Here is a 24,563-nt window from a genome sequence, read left to right as displayed (position 1 = left end):
CACAGGGTACAACAGTACCGCTGCTACCTGAACCAGGTGCACAGCGTGAAAGTGACAGGAACGGTACTACCTAAACCAAGTCTAAACAATGTTAGAACACCAACCCCGTCTGCACCAGGGACAGAGAGTCCACGAGAACCAGCACTGACTGAACCAGGTCTAAACAGTGTTAGAACACCAACACCGTCTGCAACAGGAGCACAGGGTACAGCAGTACCGGTGCTACCTGAACCAGGTGCACAGCGTGAAAGTGACAGGAACGGTACTACCTAAACCAAGTCTAAACAATGTTAGAACACCAACCCCGTCTGCACCAGGGACAGAGAGTCCACGAGAACCAGCACTGACTGAACCAGGTCTAAACAGTGTTAGAACACCAACACCTCTGAACCTGGGGAACAGACAGGGTACAGCAGAACCAGCACGGCCTGAACCAGGTCTAAACAGCGTTATAACACCAACACCGTCTGCGACAGGGGCACAGAGTCCAGCAGTACCAGTGCTGCCTGAACCAGGTGCACAGAGTCAGAGTGATAGGAACAGTACTGCCTAAACCAAGTCTAACCAATGTTAGAACACCAACCCCATCAGCAGCAGGGACAGAGTCCACGAGAAGCAGCACTGACTGAACCAGGTCTAAAAAGTGTTAGAACTCCAACCCCGTCTGCCCCAGGGGCACAGAGAGAGTGCACGAGAACCAGCACCGACTGAACCAGGTCTAAGCAGTGTTAGAACACAAACACCTCTGCACCAGGGGCACAGACAGAGAACAGCAGAACCAGCACTGACTGAACCAGGTCTAAGCAGTGTTAGAACACAAACACTTCTGCGCCAGGGGCACAGACAGAGAACAGCAGAACCAGCACTGACTGAACCAGGTCTAAACAGTGGTTGCCTGCCTCATGTGTACAAATTGTAGCAGCAGGATTACTATGTGCAGCATGTGTTTTGAAAGAGAGGGACAGGAGTAGGAATTCTTATATCACAAAAGCCTAACACATATTTCACAGTGCACGGATTTAGTGTCAAAACAGCTGCACTACCTGCACTGGGTTTAGAGAAACATTAGCTACTCCAAGTGTGCAGAAATACAGGGAAAACAGTAATACTGTCTTGAGGAAGAATGAAGCAGCAATGTAACAGCAACACTTCTACATACACCATATGTGACAGCAGCAGTACTGCCTGCCAGAGGAGTAAAGAAACAGTACAGCAGCAGCAGTGAACAATAACGGTGCTACCTGCCCCGGGTAAGCAGAAACAGAGCAACCGCAGCCCTACTACCCAATAGAGGTAAAAAGATACAGTGCAACAGCAGCAATATTATTTGCACCAGGTAAACAGAAACAGTGCAACAGCAGCAATTTTACCTGCACCAGGTAAACAGAAACAGTGCAACAGCAGCAGTAATAACTGCACCAGGTAAGCAGAAACAGTGCAACAGCAGCACTGCTATCTGCACCAGGGAAAGAGAAACAGTGCAACAGAGCAATATTACCTGCAGCAGGTAAACAAACAGTGGAATAGCAGCACTACTACCTGCAGCAGGTAAACACACAGTGGAATAGCAGCACTTCTACCTGCACCAGGCAAACAGAAACAGTGGAAGAGCAGCACTACTACCTGCAACAGGTAAACAAACAGTGGAATAGCAGCACTACTACCTGCACCAAGCAAACATAAACAGTGGAATAGCAGAACTACTACCTGCAGCAGGTAAACACACAGTGCAATAGCAGTACTACTACCTGTACCAGGCAAACAGAAACAGTGGACTAGCAGCACTATTACCTGCACCAAGCAAACAAACAGTGAAATAGCAGCACTACTACCTGCACCAGGCAAACAAACAGTAAAATAGCAGCACTACTACCTGCACCAGGCAAACAAACAGTGAAATAGCAGCACTACTACCTGCACCAGGCAAACAAACAGTGGAATAGCTGCACTACTACCTGCAGCAGGCAAACTGAAACAGTGGAATAGCAGCACTATTACCTGCACCAGGCAAACAAACAGTGGAATAGCAGCACTACTACTTGCAGCAGGCAAACTGAAACAGTGGAATAGCAGCACTATTACCTGCACCAGGCAAACTGAAACAGTGGAATAGCGGCACTACTACCTGCACCAGGCAAACAGAAACAGTGAAATAGCAGCAGAACTACACTGGTTTGCAGTATATTTGAATGTGCTTAGTGACACTGAACCTGTTTACTAATCCATCCAGAACGAAGAAAACAAACCCAATGTGGTAACGTTGCTGCAACAAAATACAATAAACTGTAGAGAAAACTATAACTCCAATGCCAATTTCTAAAATTGTAAAATAAAATTAAGTGCCTTCACCAGTCCTTATACCATATAAATTGGTGCAGACTGTGCTGTATGTGCCATTGCCTGGCGAATGTGCCCCCAGCACTAGAGATGCTCTTTGCACGGGTAGATGCATGCTTATTTGAAATGTACCTTTTCAATATTATTAATTCTAATGTCTGAAATTGACTGTATGTGGAATGGTTAACTCTGAATGTCTTTCCTCCAAGGAGTAATGATTAGACCCCACTTGAGTGGGTTTCACGTGTCCTTCAATGCTTCAGAAAGTTCCACATGGTCACCATATGTAGAACAGATGCACAGCTTTCTGGAAGGTATGTTTTTGTTTTTTATTACATTAAAAAATAGTCTTAATCTATCAGTCATCAAAGTAGCTAGAAAGGCTGATCCTGGCAAGCTTATTGCACTTAAAGCTTAACAATGACATATATATATGGCCACTTGCGCATCGCGCGCTCTTGCTGCCGGTGCCGATGAAGAAGTTAGCGACCAAAACTCCTAAAAATTTCTTCAAAAAAATGATCCATCGCACTCCAGGAAGTTATTATTTCAGCCTTTTATTGTCATTTCATAAAAAGTGATTCTGCCACCCAACGCGTTTCAACCTAAACAGGTCTTGATCACAGGTAAACAACGTCTCTTTCCACCGTACTTATATAGTGCCTTATCAGTTGACTATGATGTTGTATTCTGGGACATGTAGTTTTTAAACATTAACCTATTCTCTATGACTTTCCTTTGTATCCATTCGTATATTATACTTTATAATGGATTCCTTATGTAATGTTGGAGTGAGTTCTTTTTAGTCCTCATCTATTACTCCTATCCATGCTTCATTCTAATCTAATATTGAGTTTATGTAAATTACCATTTGTTTACAAAATTGCTTTCCTGATATTCAAGACTAATATTTCTTCATGGTATATTTGTAAGACACGCCTTCGTAAAAGAGAAAACTCCAATTAAGAAAGACAATTGCCAACAAAGTTAAAACAAATGTTCATGAAGGTCATAAGGAGATGAAAGATACTGACCTGAATATTGATCAAATACAGGATTTAAAAACTTGTTACGACCTTATACATAATTTGGATGAAGAAGAACTCTCAGAAAAGGAAATTTTAGAAATGCTGGATATAAGAACTAATCAACACCAATATAGTTCTCTGAAAGCACAATCGAAGTTCTGTCCAATATTTAATCCTGAAACAAAATAGACATCTTTCATGAATTTGTGGTAAAAGATCTGGACAAACTAAGAAAAAGAAAAAAACATCAGGAGAGCAGAAGAGAAAATCTGACATTGGGTGAAAGACAAGCCCTGGAAAATTTAAAAATGAACAAGACAATAGAAATGAAACCAGCGGATAAGGGAGGAAACATAGTTATTATGAATGTACAAGACTACAAATGTGAAGCATACAGGCAACTGAATGACAAGAACAACTATTGTAGATTAAAAAAGAATCCTATGGAAGGTTTGATTAAAAAATTGGATTGTATATTAAATCAGTGGCGAGATGAAAATCTGATCAATGAAAATGATTATCATTTCCTATATAATGAATTTCCTGCTATACCTACAATCTACTTTCTGCCGAAGATACATAAAACATTAAATAACCTACCAGGCAGACCGATTATTTCAAGTTGTGGTGCTTTGTATGAGAATATGTTGATTATTATTTGGCACCCCTGGTTCCAACTTTGAGCTCTTATATTAAGGATAGGGGGGACTTTTTAAGAACACTTACGGGCATTAATTGGCAGGAGGAATATTTGTTGGTAACAGTGGATGTGGTGTCCTTGTATACATCTATTAGACACAAAGTAGGTCTCAAGGATGTTGAATATTTTTTGAGGCAACGTAATATTCAATAATTACAACATTATAAGATGTTGTTAGCTATGATTGAAATGTGTCTAACTAATAACATTTTTATGTTTAATCATTAAATTGTTTTACAAACACAAGGGACAGCCATGGGAGTTTCTTTCTCTCCAAGCTACGCCAACCTTACCATGGGTTGGTGGGAGAGAGAGGTGGCTTGAAGAGAAGAGAATAACCAAGATATGGAAAAAGAACAACCTTGGTTGAGATTCATTGATGATTTGTTCATTATTTGGAAGGGAACAGAAAAGGAATTTCAGGAATTTTTTGAGATCTTAAATATCAATGAAGTTGGTTGGAAATTTACATACAAAACCAATAGGAAGGAAATAGAATTTTTGGACATTAAAGTTTATGTACACAATCAATTGTTACAGACAATAATGTATCGAAAACCTACATCAACAAATAGTCTTCTACATGGTACAAGTTTTCATCCCCAAAGTCTATTGAGAAGCATACCGTATGGTGAATTCTTGAGAGTTAGACGGAATTACTCAGAGGAAAGTGTAATGCTCGCACAATGTGAGGAAGTGAAAAATCGGGAGTGTAGAAGGAGAGTCTGTGGTTGAGGTAGGCTGGTCCAGCGTCGTGTAGGGCCTTGTAGGCATGGGTCAAGAGCTTGGAGGTGATTCTCTTGTCAATAGGCAGCCAGTGTAGGTCTCTTAGAAGAGCGGAGTTGTGGCTGTGTCATGGGGCGTTCTTGATGAGACGGGCGGAAGAGTTCTGGATGCGTTGTAGTCTTTTCCGGGTCTTGGCAATGGTTCCAGCGTAAACTGCATTGCCGTAGTCGAGGCGGCTGTTGAAGAGGGCCTGGGTGACTGTCCTTCTGGCTTCGGTGGGGATCCACTTGAACATTTCATGAAGCATTCGCAGGTGTGGAAGCAACCTGATGAGACTACGCTCACCTGTCGGTCCTTTGAGAGCGATGAGTCTAAGATGACGCTGAGGTTGCGGGAGTGGTTGGTGGGGCGTTTCCGAGGGCAGTGGGCCACCAGGACTCGTTCCAGGTGGAGTGTTTGGAGCCGAGGATGAGGACTTCTGTTTTGTCCGAGTTCAGTTTGAGGCAACTATCTTTCATCCAAGCGGCGACTGCTTTCATTCCTTTGTGGAAATTGTTTTTGGCGGTGGTCGGGTTGTTGGTGAGGGAGACTATCAGTTGGGTGTCATCAGCGTAGGAGACGATGTTGAATGAGTGGCTTCTGACAATGGCAGCTAGTGGGGTCATGTAGAGGTTAAAGAGGGTGGGACTCAGTGAGGATCCATGGGGAGCGCCGCAGCTGATCTTGGTGGCTTCTGAGAGAAAGGGGGGGAGTCGGACCTTCTGTGTTCTGCCGATGAGGAACGAGGAGAGCCATTGCAATACTGAGTCTCGGATGCCGGCGTGATGGAGGCGGGTGCGTAGCGTGTCACGTGAGACTGTGTCGAAGGCAGCAGAAAGGTCCAGGAGGATGAGGGCGATGAACTTGCCTCGGTCAAGGAGGGTGCGAAAGTCGTATGTGGCTGCGAGGAGGGCAGTCTAAGTGCTATGGTTCCTTCTGTCTGTGGGTGCATGAGTGTCAGAGTGGGTCTGTGAATGGTGACATGACTGTCTGAGTGGGTATGTGAGTGGGTGCATGAGTGTCTGAGTGGATCTGTGAGTGGGTGCTTGACTGAGGGTCTATGAGTGAAGGCATGAGTCTCTGAGTGGGTCTGTGAGTGGGTGTGTGAGTGTCTGAGTGGGTCTGTGAGTAGGTGTATGAGGGTCTGAGTGGGTCTGTGAGTGAGTGCATGAGGGTCTGAGTGGATCTGTATGTGTATGAGGGTCTGAGAAAAATCTGTGAGTGTGTGAGTGTGTAAGTGGGTCTGTGAGTGTGTGGCTGAGTCTCTGAGTGGGTCTATGAATGGGTGCATCAGTCTCTGAGTGGGTGCATCAGTATACGAGTGGGTCTGTGAGAGGATACATGAGTGTGGGAGTGGGTATCTGAGTGGGTGCATGAGTGTCTGAGTGGGTCTGTGAGTGAGTGTCGGAGTGGGTCTGTGAGCGGGTGCATGAGGGTCTGAGTGGATCTGTGTGTGCATGAGAGTCTGAGTAGATCTGTGAGTGGGTGTGTGAGTGTGTCAGTGGATCTGTGAGTGGGTGGGAGAGTCTGTGAGTGGGTCTGTGAGTGGGTGAGTCAGCATCTCAGTGGGTATGTGAGTGGGTGTGTCAGTGTCTCAGTCGGTCTGTGAGTAGGTGTGATAGGGTCTTAGTGGGTCTCTTAGTGGGTGCCTGAGGGTCTGAGTGGGTCAGTAAGTAGGTAAATTAGTGTCTGAGTGGATCTGTGAGTGGGTGCTTAAGTGTGTGAGTGGGTCTGTTAGTGGGTGTGTGTCTCTAACTGGGGCTGTAAGTGGGTGTGTGAGTGTCTGAGTGGGTCTGTGAGTGGATTTGACAGTGTGTGCAACAGTATGTGTTTAAACATATATATTTTATTCTTTCATCGGCAGGGTTCACAACTCCGTCGTAACGTTACACGGGTGGCCGTTCTGAGCACCGCAACAGAGTCGCGGATCCACGGGTGTAAAAAAAAGGAGCTTTTAACCTTTTTAAACTCATAATTCATCCTTCACAAATCCATACATTATCCCCATGGAGTCAGAGTACCTCCACCCTGACCCCTTCTACCCATTTCTCAAGGAAAATCCATGCCCCAGGACCGTTGCCGGTTGACAAAATGGCAGCCGCAACTTTTTGAAAGGCTGGCACCCAGCCAATCACACTCCTAATTGTGGTTCGGGGATTTGCGGCAGTCCGGGTCGGATGCGCGATGGATCCATGTCCCTCTATATACACATTCTTTCCCTGTTAATTACCACAAAAGTACCAAACAGATTCACAGCAAAACACAAAAAGGTAATTTTCTAGACCAGGATCCATCTTACTGACAAATTTCGTGTAATTCCCTGCAGTATTTTCAGCGGTTATTGCTGTTCGAAATCCCTATGGAACAATGAATGGGGAAAAAGTGTTTTGGTACACCCCCTTTTTTTCGGCCCCCCCTGGACTGATCAACCCGGGCTCTAGCATATTTATTACGACAAAGGAACATTAAAGAAACCAAACATTCAATGATGCTTTTAGAAATGGTTGAGATGTGCTTACTAAACAATGTGTTCCTGTTCAATCATCAAATATATAAACAGTTGCGTGGGACAGCTATTGGCATTTCTCTATCTCCAAGTTATGCAAACCTAACTATGGGGAGGTGGGAGAGAGAAGTTGCTTGGCAAGACATATATCAGGAAGATCCGGATAAAATCATTCTTTGGCTTCGTTACATAGATGATTTAGTTATCATATGGAATGGCTCAGAGGAAGAATTCAATACCTATTTTTGTAAGTTAAATCAAAATCATTGTGGTTTACAATTTACTTACAGCATTAATGCTACAGAGATCAATTTCCTAGACGTTAAGGTTTATGTGGAAAACAACCAATTACACACAACCATGTATAGGAAAGAAACTGCCACAAACAGTATATTACATGGGACTAGTTTCCATCCAAAACCACTGCTCAAATGTGTCCCTTTTGGTGAATTTTTAAGAACAAGAAGAAATTGTTCTGATGATAATGAAATGGAAAAACTATTTTGAAATGCAAAACAATGATTTCTCCAAAGAAAATATCCTAAATCGCATATTGAATTAGGGATACAAAGAGCACAAGGTGAAATATTGAGGAAATTATATGATTGAATGACAAAATTGTTCTTTATAGATGCATTATTTGGGGCCATAAAAAGGAAATAATTTCAGTATGAAGAAATATTTGAAAAGGGCACTCAGACATTATTGGCAACAATATATACTAACATTGTACATTAAGAATCAATTAGGATACATGCATTAGCTCTAGCCAGGTATATTTAAAGTTTACAAAATAAGTAAGAAAAACATTTTCTTCAAAAATATATTAATGGAGTTATAGTATTAAGAATCGTTAGGAAACCTATTTACTATTCAAAATGTTTTTGTTTGTTTTTGTAAAAAGTAACTAAATGGTCCAGAATGCATCATAATGGGCATCATTGACCAGTACTATTCAAGGAAAAAGGTAAAAGGACTCACTAACTGTGAGCAACACTTGTGAGAAGTCGAAACGCGTTGGTGGTTGCTGCAACAATAAAGTAGACCTTTTGTAAACCTCCTGGAGTGCAGTGAATATTTTCGCCATTAATGTTAATCGAGGGTAGTCTCCTCCGTCACCTTCACCGGCAGTGGAGTGTGTGCACCGAAAATGTCTTTCAGACCATTTTGTATTGAATATATTTATATATAAAGTTGCAGTCCTCCTCCGGACGGGCCCCCCTGACTGTGGTGCACGTGCTGGTGAGGTGCCCACTCAATTTTCAAAACACTCTTTCACTTTGTGGAAACATGCATTCCAGGGGCATGAAATTGGACTCCAAATATCTTCATTACATACTTTATTCCGGTGCCAGTACACCAAAACAAAACCCAACGTATTTCGCCCTTTTGTTTTCTTTTTCAGTGCATACTTTATTCCACTGCCAGCACACCAAAACAAAACCCAACACGTTTCAGCATGAAACACGCCTTGATCATGGGTTAAGGCAATATAGGAAAAAAAGCAACTAAAATAATCACCCAAGTCAACACAGAAAGAGGGTGGGTCTTTGAATCTCCAAGAGTAATCATTCCAATGTGGCGGCCATCTTAGAATGTCAAAAAGATGATGAGACCCCAAATAAACTGTACAATATCACATAAAATTAAAATGAGGATAACTCAAAATTACCAAATCAACGTTATAGAAATGCCACGCAGTTGTCCTATCAAACTTGGTTAAATAAAGCAAACTTCAATATAAGTATGCCGCTAAGCTATATGCAAGGCACACTGTATGGATTTTTTTTGCAGTGTACAATCGAATAACATCTAGTCCCTATTGGCCCCGCATCCAGGATGACACAAAGCGAGAACCATCCTGTATAAACTTCATTTCCCATGAGCACTGCATCACAATCTAGCCCAAGGGGGCCTACATGTCTAATGAATCTCTTCGAAAAATAAATAATAGCCTACCTGCTTGACGGTTAAATGTAGTATTGAACCTGATGTGACTTCTTTCCACAGATTCTAGCTGTTTACCATGTCTTGTGCAGTCCACTAGTAGAGATTCTCTATCAACCTTAAGGGCTTTAGTAAGAGCGGAGGACAAACAATTTGTGCTGTAGCCCCTATCCTTAAAATGGGCTGTCATGTCCCTACACTCATTTTGAAAATCAGCCTCAGTGCTTTCAGTTTCTCCCTGCCCTTAAAAACTCTCCATGGGGGATACTGTTAATCAGATAGATTTGATGACTGCTATGTGCGTGCAAAAGAATGTTCCCTGCTTCACTTTTTCTGAAAAGTTTGGTGGTCAATTTGTTGTGTGATACTTCCCCTTTGAGGTCAAGAAATGCTACACTAACCTTAGTAATGGTACTCACAAACTTCAGGTTGACATAATTCTTGTTTAATTTCGCAATAAATTCTGATGCCTGTTCTTTGTTCCCTTTCCAAATGAGGAACAGGTCAACCATATACTTTGTCTACAGAATGACATGTATGTTAAAGTCATTCATGGGTAGGCACACATGCTGCTCCCACCATCCCATAAAGAGGTTGGCATAACTGGGAGCAAAACATGTGCCCATCGCTGTACCTTGAACTTGTCTAAACAATTGTTTGTCAAATTAGAAAAAGTTATTCTCTAGACAGTACCTGACCATCGTCAGGAGCATTTCTGCATGATGGAAGAAAGACAAAAAGAGTGCTGTGAGAAAGTGCCTGCAAGTTGTGATTCCATCCTCGTGTTTTATGCTGGTGTACAAACAGGTAACTTCAAGTGTAACCAGTAAATAATCATCCTCCCAAGGCATGTCATAGATCCACCTAAGGAAGCCCTTACTATCTTTGATGTAGGAAGGGAGAGAGGTGACAATGTCTAAAGTGGAAATCAATATATCTAGATGCATTCTCTGAAAGGGATCCCTTTGAAGATGTAGCGTAGGCTCTCATTATTCTAATGAGACTCCTGGATTTTGAGTGGCAGAATCGCCTGTCATGCGGGAGACTGAGTCTGACCCACTACAGGTGACACCTGTCACTCCAATTCGGGTTTTGCTCTGGCTAACTAGCAGTGCCTCATCGCCACCCAAGGGTGGGATGATTGGGCAGCTGAGTGCGTGAAATAATTGATTTCTCAGAGAAGTCATGGTCACTCAGGTCTCATCTGTTTCTCTCAGTTACATTAGTCTCACATACACAATGACAAACAGAGGCAGTATAGGTTTCAACAATGCTTTAATAAAGCGACTGCATCTTAGATAGCAAAGCATGGACTGCAATAACCAGGACGATACAGCATGACAAGATTAAGATTGTGACAAGGATAGTAAAGCATAGAAATAACGCTACCATATTGTCACTAGAATCAATAGACTAATTACTACCTAGGCTATAATAGAGCACAGCGTGTTAAGCTCTAATTCTGCCCTTCAGGTTCCCCTGGGAAGACATCATCCCCCATACCTGAGCAAAGGCCTGAAGTCTGCAGAAGCAGCTGTAGCGAATCATTTAGCAATCAGCATACAGTTGTGGTTCTCTGGCTGGAATCTCCCTCTAACGTATAAGGGACAGGAAAGTATTTTTATAATAAAACAGCTGATGTTCTGAGAAAATGTCCCTATGTAAAGATATGTGTTTTCTATGAATGTCAGAGACAAAACTTATACCACTTTCATCGGCAACCTATCTTACTGCAGCCTTGGAAGAAGCACAGAGTGAGCAAGAATCTCTTGTTTGAGAACAAGGCAAAAACAGCTAGATAGAGAGAAATAAAACAAGACCGTGAAAGTGACTACTTAAACAATAATAAAGTGAAGCCAAATAAAATATATCTAGGTTAAAGTGCACAGCGGCAGGTCTAGTATGTTAAAATAACGTGTATGGAGCTAAAATGGCTACACAACAAAGACACTACAGGTCTACCCGGTGGTCCCACGGGTCTTTCTGTATCTTGGGAAGTGACTACAATAGGGGCCATACTTATACTCTGTTTGCGCCGGGTTTGCGTCGTTTTTTTAACGCAAATTCGATGCAAAACGAACTCCATATTTATACTCTGGCGTTAGACGCGTCTAGCACCAAAGTTCATGGAGTTTGCGTCATTTTTTAGCGTGGACACCTGCTTTGCGTTAATGATATGCAAGGTAGGCGTTCCCTCCTAAAAAATGACTCCGAGGCATGTGCGCCGTATTTACACTCCCGGGCAAAAATGACGCCCGGGAGTGGGCGGGTCAAAAAAAATGACGTCCAGCCGCTTTTGTGTCGTTTTTTAGCGCCTGGTCAGGGCAGGCGTTAAGGGACCTGTGGGCTTGGAAGAAGCCCAGAGGTGCCCTCCCATGCCCCCAGGGACACCCCCTGCCACCCTTGCCCACCCCGGGAGGACGCCCAAGGATGGAGGGACCCATCCCAGGGAACTTAAGGTAAGTTCAGGTAAGTATTATTATTATTTTTTTTGTGGCATAGGGGGGCCTGATTTGTGCCCCCCTACATGCCACTATGCCCAATGGCCATGCCCAGGGGACATATGTCCCCTGGGCATGGCCATTGGGCAAGGGGGCATGACTCCTGTCTTTGCTAAGACAGGAGTCATTTCAATGGGGGTTGGGAGTAAAAAAAAATGGCGCAAATCGGGTTGAGGCGAAAATTTTGCCTCAGCCTGACTTGCCCCATTTTTTGACGCCCAAGCTCCATATTCCCCTACGCCGGCGCTGCCTGGTGTAAGTCTTTTTTTTTTACGCACACCAGGCAGCTCCGCCGGCTAACGCCGGCTAACGTCATTGAATAAATACGGCGCCCGCATGGCGCTTCAGAATGGCGTTAGATTTTTTGACGCACAACTGCGTTGGCGCAGTTGTGCGTCGAAAAGTATAAATATGGCCCTTGGTATCTTAGGGCACTTGTTTAACAGAAAAATATACTTCTACCATTCCACCAGACCACAATCCTTCCAATCAGACAGCATGTCTTAATATTGAGCATTAGCCACATCAATGTCATCCCTTGACACCCGTGCATAGCAGCCCACATGGTTCAACTGGTTATAACCTTAATTTAGATAAGCAGAGGTGGGAAGTACCACAACATTACCACCCTTATCCGATTGGCAGTTAACAATGTCATGGTGCTCCCTGAGAACTTTTATTGCCAATCTCTATTCCTTGTTAAATTATCATATTGCCATCTGCACCGTTTAGTCCGTAACTTGAGGACATGAATCACAAGGGCTTCAAATGTATCAATGGCAAAATGAGGCAAAGTATGACTAAAGATGGACTTTGATTTAAAACTGCTGGGTTAATTAAGATTCAAGTCCACACCTGTAATGTCCAAGCTCTCAAAATCCTTCCCACTGATTATTCCCTCTGATTTTAGTTCTACTAGGGTATGCAATACATCCATATCCCCAATGCTGAGAACGCTAGTCCCTGAAGCATTAACAACAATCGGGTGGAGTCTATTGTTTTTTAAGGCATGCCATTTATGAAATTTCAATTTCCTGGTAAACTGGAAGAGATCCACCCTACTCACAAAATATTTGAAATTGTTAAATGGACAAAAAGAAAGGCCCAATTTCAGGACCTTTATCTCGGTCGAAGTCAAAATGCGAGTAAATACATTTACCACATTGTTCGCTTGCTTCTTCATTCTCCTGACTTCTGGCCCCTCATCGTCATTCCCATGGGGGTTGTTGCAGTTCTGCTTCCAGCCTTCTCTTCTAGTTTTTTTGTTCCTCCACCTTTCCCTCGTCCACAACCTCCTCTTCCTCTTCCCCTTCCCTGTTCCTTACCTCTGCCCTTCTTCCAACTTTGCAAATTCTTCTCCTGTTGGAGCATGCGTAGATCCTCCCAAAATTGTGCTGGCTTTAAGAAACAGCATCTTGTTGCACGTTAGAACTTCCTTCTGAGGCATCACTTTGGCTCCGATCACTGGCTGAGCCATCTGTTTCAGTGAACTTATCACCTTCCATGGTGGCCAAGTTGTGTGATATCTTCCATTGTCTTTTTATATCATTATATTTCTTGCTGAAGGTTAGAACTCTACTTTCCTGGTAGTTCTTTTGGTCTTTTTAGAAACTTTCTCTGTTTTTCATCCTTATATCCTCCTTATGTTTGCTAGTTTGAGAATTGTTGACATTGTAGGATGGCCGCCACATTGGAATGATTGTAACTAGTAGGAGAGTTGCTTCCATGTGGGAACTAGTAGGAATATGTGATAAATAAGGCCGGTTTCAGGGTATCACCCTTCATCAGCCAGGCTTGCTTGTTTCTGGTCCAGGGAGGACCTAGTCTGGCAGTTCGGGCTGGACTGTTCCCATGGGGAACAGGGTCAAGACTCATTTACATATGGCTGGGTCCAAACTGGGGTGGCATGGTGAACAAAAGAATTGATGGATTAAACCCAGATCTGTGACTGGGGGTAAATGCTTGATTGGTTCCGCATTTAATCCATTATTTGTGTTTGTTTGGTTTTGTCGCTATAAGTGCGCCGGACATGCCCAGCTGTGAGTCCCGGGCTCACTGTGCCACTGGATTCAAGCTAGCCTCGCTGAAGAGGGGTGAAAGCCCGAAATCGGTCCCAGGATGCTTGTTTCTGGTCCAGGGAGGACCTGGCCTGGCAGTTCAGGCTGGACTGTTCTCATGGGGAACAGGGTCAAGACTGATTTGCATATGGCTGGATCCAAACTGGAATGGCCTGGTGAGCAAAAAACCTGATGGATTAAACCCAGATTTGTGACTGGGGTGAATGTTTGATTTGTTCTGCATTCCGTCCATCAATTGTTCTTTTTGCATAATTCTGATGGGCATGACAGTGGTGGGAGCGCTTTTTATAGAAATAACTTGTCCAGATCTATACAATATCTTCGCCTCACCATTACTCCCTCCTTACAAACCTAGTCTTGAGCCAATTGGGGACCGCGGTGTAAAGCTATATTAGAGGATCTGCGTAGATGGAGGTCTCCTCAAATCTTCTGGCTTGGCTGCATAAATGCGGTAAAAATGAACATTCTAACTCATTTATTATATCTGTTCCAGTCCTTCCCTACCCCCATCCCTGTAGATGACATAAAAACCATGAAGAAGGATCTTCACTCCTTCATATGGAAGGGAAGGCAACCCTGCATCTTGAATAGCCTCTTGATGCTGTCCAGGAACCACGTCTTGTGTGCCCTAACCTCTTAGACTACTATTGGGCTGCACACATAATTTTTATTTCTGAATGGGTCATCAGGGAAAGCGAGAAGCACCGGCTTCATTTGGATCAGGCGGTTGCTTGCAGACTACTATGGGACCTGGCCTGGCTACCATGACACCTTCACCCTTGGAGCACATACTTGGTGACCCGACTTGCACTGTTTTGGAGATCTGGGACAGATTAGCGGTGGGCAGAGGCCTTACCACCTTTCCCTCACCGAATACCCTGATCACTCGAAATCCAGACATTAAACCAGCCCTTGCCCCAGGATCTTTTTCGGACTAGGAGAGGGGTGACTGTCAGACCTTGCGAGACCTATATCAAGGTTCAACCATCAAGTCCTTCGAGCAATGCAAAATTGACTTTGCTGTCCCTGATAAGTCATGTCATCAAAACTTCCAGCTATGCCACTGGGTCCTATTTCCCCCTAACGCAGCAGGCGCCATTCGCTCTCTCACCTTGTTTGAAACCCTGGTACACTGCTTTGTGGGCTCCAAGGCCCGTATTTATACTTCGTTTGCGCCGAATTTGCGTCGTTTTTTTCGACGCAAATTCGGCGCAAAACTAACGCCATATTTATACTTTGGCGTTAGACGCGTCTAGCGCCAAAGTATGGGCAAATAGCGTCATTTTTTGGCGTGAACGCCTTCCTTGCGTTAATGAGATGCAAGGAAGGCGTTCCCGTCTAAAAAAATGACGGCGTTGCAAATGCTTCGTATTTATACTCCCGGGCAAAAATCACGCCCGGGAGTTGGCGGGTCAAAAAACCCCGCATTTGCGCCACTATTTAACGCCTGGGTCAGGGTAGGCGTTAAGGGGCCTGTGGGCTCAAAATTAGCCCACAGGTGCCCTCCCCTGCCCCCAGGTACCCCCCTGCCACCCCTGCCCACCCCAGGAGGACACCCAAGGATGGAGGGACCCACCCCAGGGACATTCAGGTAAGTTCAGGTAAGTATAATTTTTTATATTTTTTTATTTTTTTGGGGTGGCATAGGGGGGCCTTATTTGTGCCCCCCTACATGCCACTATGCCCAATGACCATGCCCAGGGGACACAAGTCCCCTGGGCATGGCCATTGGGCAAGGGGGCATGACTCCTGTCTTTACTAAGACAGGAGTCATGAAATGGCGTCGTCAAAAAATGGCGCAAATCGGATTGAGGCGATTTTTTTGCCTCAACCTGACTTGCCCCATTTTAAGACGCCCTAACGTCATTTTTTCCCAACGCCGGCGCTGCCTGGTCTACGTGGTTTTTTTCCACGCACACCAGGCAGCGCCGGTCTGCTTGCGCCGGCTAACGCCATTCCATAAATACAGCGCCCGCATGGCGCTTCAGAATGGCGTTAGACGGCGCTAAATTTTTTGACGCTAAACTGCGTTAGCGCAGTTTAGCGTCAAAAAGTATAAATATGGGCCCAAGTGTCTTATCTCCAAAACCTACAGCATCTTTCAACAGTCCCACACCTTCCCACGACATCCCAGCCAAACTAAATGGGAACTGGATAGCTCCCTGGGTATACGCCAGAAATAATAGGATCTTCTCTGGCACAAGATCCCTAAAACTCACAGGAGCATCTCCCAGCATAAATCGGCCTGCAAACTGATGCTGAGATGGTACTATACCCCTGACTGCTTACTCTGCATGTTTCCGACTGCCTCTGCCACTTGTTGGAGGTGTAATGCCCCGGTTGGGGATTTCTGGCACATTTGGTGATCATGCCCCCTCCTCAATATATTTTGGAAAAAGATCCTGAGCCACATTAGGAACACGTTGGGTTTCCCTATCCCGGCTGACTTCTACACCACTGTCCTGGAATTAAAACCCATCATGCAGAAGCAATGACCCACACAGCCTGGCATTTTGTCCGCCACATGACTGGGACAGCGAAACAACTCATATCTCTGGCTTGGAAAATGAAGACCGCCAGCGGCCTGGTTTACTCGGCCATGGCATGTCATAGCTATGGAACAGATGTCCCACAAATTGGCATTTACCGAAAATAAATTTGCCCGCATTTGGCAACCCCTGATTGACTACATGTCACGCACTGAATGTCTGTGCTTCTGGCCTTCCGGGCGCTGGACCTATTTGACTAAAGCCACTCCCTCTAGCAATGACGTTATCCTTAGGCACCCTAAGATGAATGCTAAGAATTGGCACTCCCCATGTTCCCCCTTGAGTGGTGCCTCACTTGCTATGCCTCTTCCCAGTCGGACATTGCCACATATGCTTGCTGAAGCGACACAGGAGGAAGACCCTACTTCCCCCAACCCCCCCCCCCCCCCCCCCCCTTAGACCTCTTGGGTTTCTCCCATCACCTGTTACGGCCCGGTTTGACCCACAGCTCCCACGATTTGGTAGGGCCCACGCGACCCTTGGGCGGCATCCTATCGCAGCCACAGCTCCCTGGCTGCCCGTGGACAACTACCATACACTAATGGTCTGTTCGCCACAATGTGCCCAAGCCTGAACAGACATGAAGCCTACATTCAGTTTTCCCACTATTGATCACCATTTAAAGTCCAAGGCCCAGATTTAAGAGGGCCTAGCACCATTCCAACACCAAATTAGTGTCATTTTTTTACGCTAATGTGGTGTTGGAAGGCTAAAAACGCTGCACCATATTTACAAAGTGGCGCACTGCTTGCATTGCGCCACTTTTGTAACCCCTTGTGCTACATTCTGCCTGTGCCAGGCATAATGGATGCAAGGGGGGTGTTCTGGCGCTAGGGGAGCCGAATAAATGGCGCAAAGAAATCTAAGAGATTTCTTTGCGTCATTTGTATCTGCATTTTTAATGGCTACTAAAAGCAGGTGTTAAAGGGAGGTTCCCATTGTTTTCAATGGGCCTCGGTGTGCTTTGCTGCTGCAAAGCAGTGGACTAGCATAAAAAATAATGACGCTAGTACCCCTGACTACCGTCATGGTGCGCCATATTTCAAATATGGCACACAGATGGTGGCGTTAGGGGGGTGCTAAGGGGCACAGAAAAAGTGGAGCTGCACGAGGTGCAGCGCCACTTTTCATAATTCTGCCTCCCAGTTCCCATCAGGCAGTTCCTCTATTGCACCCATCTTCCCTAATTACTGAAATAGGATTTACACATCAAATGATAGGGACAGCATGGGAGTTCCCTTTCCCAACCCAGTAATGGCTCTTAAAAAGTTGTTTCTTTGACCCTCAGGGAGGACAAATTACAGGACCCACATAGTTCTGCCCCATAGAGTGCAGCACCACATGCCGGCATTTTATAAATTTCTATTGCCGGGCCAATGGGAAACCACTGAGCCCTCCTTGCCATGCTAAGAAAGGCCCCACTGTATGGCTTACAATTTGAGAACTTTTGGCGATTTGGAGAGCCCAGGATCCAGAGTCAGCCAGACTGACCCCTAAATAATCGAATTCTAATTCCCTCTCCAATGCCTCTCTGCCTAACTTTACTGTGCCATGTACCCACTTCCTCTTGGTATAGATAATCAACTTTGTTTTGGCAACATTCACCTCCGAACCATAATCTTTACAAAATGCGAAGAAACTATCAACCAAGTTTTGAAAGCCTATCCTAGTTATAGCTAGAAGGAGAGTGTTGTCTGGGTAAAAGAGGCCTGGAATTTTTTGCCCAGCAAGCGAGCGCGAGTCATTGGCACAGCTAGTTAAAAACTTTAGGCAATTATTAATATACAATAAAAAGAGAGTAGGGGTCAGAATGCATCCCTGCTGGACATCTTTCTTAACTGGGATTTGGTCAGTTAATTCTCCCTTAGTGCCACAGCAGATTCTGGCAAAGTTCCCTTCATGGAGGCAAACTATGAATTTTAGCAATTCTCCCGGGATCCCCATTTCCTGCAGAGTCACCCACAACGTCTCTCTTGGTACCAGGTCGAATGCAGCGTGGAGGTCTACAAATACCACGCAGAGATCACCACCCTTTACATCCTCTATCTTTCATTTGATCAGCAAAAAGTGAAATACTTGATCAATGGAGCTAGTTGAGGATCTAAACCCTGCTTGCAAATTATTGCTTGCATCCACTCCACTAGCTGATCTAAAATCTGCTTGGAAAATACTTTCTGAAGGCTACTGGGGTAATAGTTTGAGGGGACAACAGGGTTCCACTTAATGACAATGGGCACAATCTTGGCCCCTCTGCATGTTGATGGGATTGGAGCACCTGTAACGATCACATTTGTGACAGTATTCACATATGGAACCCAAATGCTGCCATTGTATTTATCAAGATCACCCAGAATTTTATCCAGGCCAGGTGCTTTCCCTTGTTTTAACATATTAATTGCCCGAACAGTGTCATCTAGGGAAAACTCTGGCAAAGCACTATACTACTCCAGCCACGGGAGGGAGCCAGATTCAGATGAAGATGGTTCCGGAGGCAAATCGCTCTGTGGTACATCTGAATACAGGTTACTGTAATGGGCAGTCCATTCACAGGGAAGTATGCAAGATCCCGCCGGGGTTTGGGAATTTGCAGTGCCAATACTGACTAACTGCCAGAAATTTTTGAAATCATTAAATAAGGACCTCTGCAACAGCCCATCCCAAAATGTGTTTTCCCAAGCGACTTTTGCTTGCTTTAGTTCCCACCTACACTCGGCTCTGACTGCCCTGATCTCCCTGCAGTGCCTGCCCTTAATTGCTTTAAACAGACTACCTTTAGCCGACCTACAGGGATCATTGTACCATACAGTATCAATGCTTTTGTGCGCTGTGGTGCTGCACATGGATACAAAGAGGTCCCTCAGACTGAAAAAAACTTTACATGCTCTGCCATAATCTTCTCACTGTTCCCCCACTTGTCATGCATAACTTCCATGTGTGCATCAAGCATCAAGTTCAACTGCGACATAACCTCTGGGGAGCAGTTTACAGCCTCCTGCTTCACGTTCCTGCAATTGCTTGTGGCCTGTAGATGCTGATTACAGCTCCCGGGGGATATTAGAGGAACTACTGTTAACAATTTGCGGACACATAATACTAAAGGATTATGGTCACTCTCTTTCCGGGTATTACTGTCATGTCCTCTATATGCTGGCATATTCTAATATCCAACAGAATGTAATCAATATGGGTTGCATAAGTCCCACGCCTAAATGTTGGGACAGGTGTAACGTCTGCGGGCTACCTAGCATTGCATCCTTGCAGCCCATGGGCTAGAGTGAGATCTAGCATCTGTAGAGCAGCCCTACAAAGACATTTTTCAAGGGGGCCACTCGACTGTGGTATATCCCGCATTTGATCCTCTTTGTGGGATGTATCCTGCAACCTGCTATTCGGCTCATAGGTTACATTCAAGTCGTCTAAAACTATTACATAATGGGAACCAGAAAGGTCCCCCAAGATCTGTTCCAATATATGCAATGTAGGGGACACACTATTTTTCCAAACACTCTTATTATAGATGTTTAGTAGTGCAGTAGGTTAACCCTTAGGTAGAGTGAAAACCAAACATTGGAAATCCCCAAAATTCAGCTACAGAACAGCAAAGGGACACACTCACCCATGCGAGCAACCCTCCTGATGGTCGTCCTGATGCAGATCCACTAGCTGGGATCCAGAAACTCTTGTTGCCTGTGAGAGCTGAATCAATTACCAATGTTTTTTCATGTATTAATGATTAAAAATGTATGTGAAATTAGGCTAACATAGAAAATAATGTGCGACTTGGAAAATTTGCCCACTTCAGTGGTAGCCATGAACTGCTTAATTGCGCACGGGTAGAGAAAAAATTTACTAGTATGTCATATTAACGGTTTTATGTTATGTATTTGATTTATTAACCTTTAGACAATAAGTTGGCGAGGTTTGGGCCTAGATGCAAACCTCATGTCATGCTGCAATGTTTAAAAGGATGGGAAAAATGTGTTGTATTACTAGAAATTTAGTGCTTCATTGTTCACGCTGTGCTGACCAAACAATTTGCAGATGTCTTTAACTTTCTCATGAGAACTGCTTGTAGAACCATGTTTTACTAGAAAAGATACAAATGTTAACCTGAGGGGTGAGACAGTGATGTTCCCAGGAATTAACAATGGATTCACTGACTAGAGTACGGATTGGAGCAAAGGAGATACCTGACGTGCCTGGCGATGGGAACAATAGAAGAGGGGCCAATCATCGACATGTGAAAGACAGTTTAGTTATATCTTAGATTTGAGATTAGCTTCCATTGAATCAACTGTAGACGTACGATTTTCTGACCAATGACGATGTAGGAAGATGTTTTACGAAATTCTAACTTAGTCTGACTGCAGAGAGAGTTCGGTGCCATTTTTTCCCATTCTTCTTGTTAGCACACTGTCTTATTCTGTTTGAGGGAGCTCAACAGTTCCTGATAGTCTTTCCTTTACAATCATCCTCACATAGTAGATCTGTGCTAATGCTGATGCTTTAGCCTGCAAGATTTATGTAGCTCAGATAGTTTAGAGCCCACTGTGTCTGAGTCATTCCTTTTTACTGCCCGTTACTGAAGCTGACCAGATGGATGTCCAACTGATGAAGAAAATCACAGCTTGCTGATCCCATTGAGGAGAGGTATAACAGAATGCTATTGTTTGTTGTAGATTTCATTCTTTAAATCTCTAGGTACCAACTGCTATTTTGATAGAGCCACAGTTAGATGTTTTCCAAATTAACTTTTGACTAAATTACTTTTGCATGAAGTCCAACCATGTTATTCTAATTCGAGGGTTAGTGAGTACTCCTAATGCTGACAAATGCTATTAACTGAGAATTGATTTTGTTCACCTGCTGAAACCAGATGTATGTCATTTCTATTGCACATTAACTGTTACTATTGATTTGTACTGTGACTCTTGAATGCTTAGTTGTAAACGCTTTAGTCAAATTGAGATTCTTTAGAAGATTTGGTCAGCCAGTCTTATTCATCTATGTTTATCATTTGGTATTGAGACGAATATATGTGTTGTTAGCATTGTTAATATAGGGAAACAAACTTTCTAACTTTTACCAAAAGGTGTGGTTATTCATGGCCACATGGGTCATGGTGCGTGACATTTACTGACTCAAGATTTTGACAGATTGATTGTTTTATATTTTTGTGGTCACCAGAATTGGTTGTAGAAGGAGTTGAGAGTAATGATGGTGAGATTCCGCTAAGAGTAGTCAAAAGACCTATCGAACCTCTAACGCGTCCCCTTATGAATAAATTATTAAAGACCAAATAAGGTCAGACGCGCTCACAGTTTTTGGTAGCAGAGGATGGTTTGTCTCCTTAAGAGGACACCATCATTCTTTCAGTTGTTGTTTGACCAGTTTTTATAGCATAGTATGTACCCTTAAGAGGACACCATCATTTTTCTAGGTGGTCTTCTTTCAGTTTTAGACAGTCGGATGGTTTGTTTCCTTGAAAGGATTAGTATTTCCCAGTTTGATAAAGGAGTTGGATGTCTCCGTGGTGTAAGAAATTAAGATTATGTCTCCCTAAGACCCATACATTATTTTCCCAAAACCTTGGAGTTTGCCAATGCTTGTTTGAAAATGTTCTCGGCGTTCTGGAGAGAGAGTGAACGAAGTAGGTTTTGCTTTTGCTCAGCTTAAGCAGATTGCAGATGAATTGTGATGCTTGTGAGTGGACAGGGAGTCTGCGTACTCCAAATTAAGGTGTTTAGGGAGTTTGCGTACCCCAAAAGCGTGAGAGTAGGGAAGTCATCGAACTTTATATGTGTGTGGCGCTGTGTGCTCAAAATTGCCCACATAGTTGTTGGTATACGAACCCTGAGTGGTCTAAGAATCCGGAGAATTGAAAAGTGTTTGAGACACTTGGTTTATGTTATAATTTTCTGTTTAATAGGTAAATCGGGCGTAGTTGACAAACTCAGAGTGTGTGTTAAAATGAGTGATAGGTTTTTGACGGAGATTTGGTGAGTCCTATGTACACCATGAAGATCCAATGGTCAGTTGAGAGTAGAATTTGCTGGTTGAATTTTGCTTGTGAGTCAGGGAAACTGAGATAGAAGGAGCATCTGTTAGAGCAAAATGCAGCAGTTGAAAATTCAGTAAGGTTTCTGAAGCAATTGTGTTACCCACCTGTAGTAAACAGACAAGTTGTGTGTTGATTTTTATTTAGTGCTTGCAATATTTGCATTTAGTTTTGGTGGATCTGAGTTTGAGAGGGCAAGCCGAAAGGCTTTGTCAGCCGCTGTACATGTGAGTGTCACGTCACTAGAGTCACACTGGGATAGGTCGGTTAGTGTGAAGGGTGGAAAACGGATTGCTGGACAACCGTGAAGCGTAATTGGTTGAGAAGTTAGGTGAAAAGGATTTTGGGATTGAAATGTACTTCCTGATTCGATTGAAGTAGCGTTAATTACAGAAGATGGCATTTTTCAAAGCTTTAAAGCATGCCCTAAGGGGAGATGCGTTAATTCCAACTAAAATAGGGGAAATTACACCACCAGAAGGTACACCCACATATATTGTATTCGAGGAACATGGTTCTGCGCCATGTCTGTGGCTGAAACAGTGGTGCAAAGAAACAGAGAGAGACGGGAGCTTATGGAACATTACATTTGGGAATTTTAGAGAATTTGAGGAGAGTACTGTATGATTCAAAACCTCCCCCGAGACCTGCAGAGTTTGAAGCATTAGCTATTTGGGAATTAGTGGCCAGACAACAATAGCAACAGATATTTGAGAGGAGAATGAGAAGGGCCAAGAGGACTTTAGCTGAGGAGAGATGGGATAGTGAGCAGAAATTTTGGAGAACTGAGACTTTACAGGGAATTAAGTTGTTTCCTGCAATCACACAAGAGAATGAGAGCAAGGTTAGGAAGAAGAGGGATTACTATCCTTCTGATGACAAAGAGCAGAGATTGACCGACTCTAGGAAAACTTTGACTTTGGATGAGGACTCAGATGATGATGAGTTTATTTTGCAATTATTGAGGAATCATCCCCCACCATAGGCTTCACATGAATCAGGTTCAAGGGGTAGTGCTGACCATACAGCTCCGATGTCTATTGAGTCTACACAGAGACAGATACAGGTTAGCCATAATGTCCCTACCACGTCTGCGATTCAAATACCTATGCCGAAGATCGACATGCCGAGAATTCTCTGATGTACCTATTATAGATACTGCAACCAACTTAGTAGTGCCAACAGGATAGACTGCCCACATGAGACAGGTTTATCAGAAACCAATATTGATCCAGATAGAGTCTACCCCAAATTTAATGTCGCCAGTACAAACACAGATGATCCCGTGGTACACCCCCATAACAGGGACCCAGATAGAGATGTCTGCATTTACAAGTCAGAATACAGGAATAATGTATCCTAGAGATCCAGATGTCCGAGCAAGTCCAGATGCCGTGTCAGTACCGGTTACCATAGGCCCAGTTATACCATTGTTTGCCCAGGGACACGATAAGAGCAGTGATCAGAAAATACTGAACCCAAGCATAGAAAGGGAGAGGGCTAATGAAAACGCAAAAATGATGACCCCACATGAGACCGGCATTTGATGGAACAGGTCCATTAATAGACTTGAGTTCTTTTAGGACTCCTCCAAATAATCAAGGGCGATTCGACATAGGTTCCAATCCAAGCATGGTAACACCAGAGACCCCGAGTCTAACGTTACAGCAAGTGCCAGGTGTAAGCAATAACAACATTTCATTACAAGGTTTGACAGCTCAGCAGTTAACTGAATGGTTGGAAAAGTTGAGTAGCATACAAGGAGATACCAGTGGAGGAAGTGCTCTAAATTCGACCAGGCTTAGAGTAGAAGCAGAAGACTTTATTGACCCCCGGGGCACGTGGAGGGGGCGAGAGAGGCATCAAGGGAAAGGAAAGGCCTTTCTTTTCCTCTGACGTCTCTCATTTCTGCTGCCTGATCGCATCACTAGACTCCAGGGAGTTTTTTTAAAATAATTATATGCATAAGGGGAGCGGCCCCTTGGGCAAGGGCCGCTCCCCAAGTGGCCAAATTATTTCAAATTATTTTACGGCCATTTCTGCCCCCAGGCCTTTTCTAATTAGGCTGATCTGCCCCGGGGGGGGGGGGTTAGA

At 44.0% G+C, this 24,563-nt stretch overlaps 1 protein-coding gene across 1 annotated transcript in view; it reads left to right on the top strand.

The window, feature by feature from the left end:
• ATP1B4 (ATPase Na+/K+ transporting family member beta 4) overlaps positions 1 to 24,563 on the top strand; it is a 250,030-nt gene that overhangs the window by 135,115 nt on the left and 90,352 nt on the right. Inside the window, exon 5 of the mRNA XM_069212109.1 lies at positions 2,547 to 2,651. Coding sequence (XP_069068210.1) covers positions 2,547 to 2,651 — 105 coding nt within the window. The remainder of the gene's footprint in view (positions 1 to 2,546; positions 2,652 to 24,563) is intronic.

This window comes from Pleurodeles waltl, chromosome 2_1 (genome assembly GCF_031143425.1).
Source record: "Pleurodeles waltl isolate 20211129_DDA chromosome 2_1, aPleWal1.hap1.20221129, whole genome shotgun sequence".
Lineage (NCBI taxonomy): Eukaryota > Metazoa > Chordata > Amphibia > Caudata > Salamandridae > Pleurodeles > Pleurodeles waltl.
The sequence above is the reverse complement of the archived record's forward strand: the minus strand, read 5'-3'. Positions and strand labels throughout refer to the sequence as shown.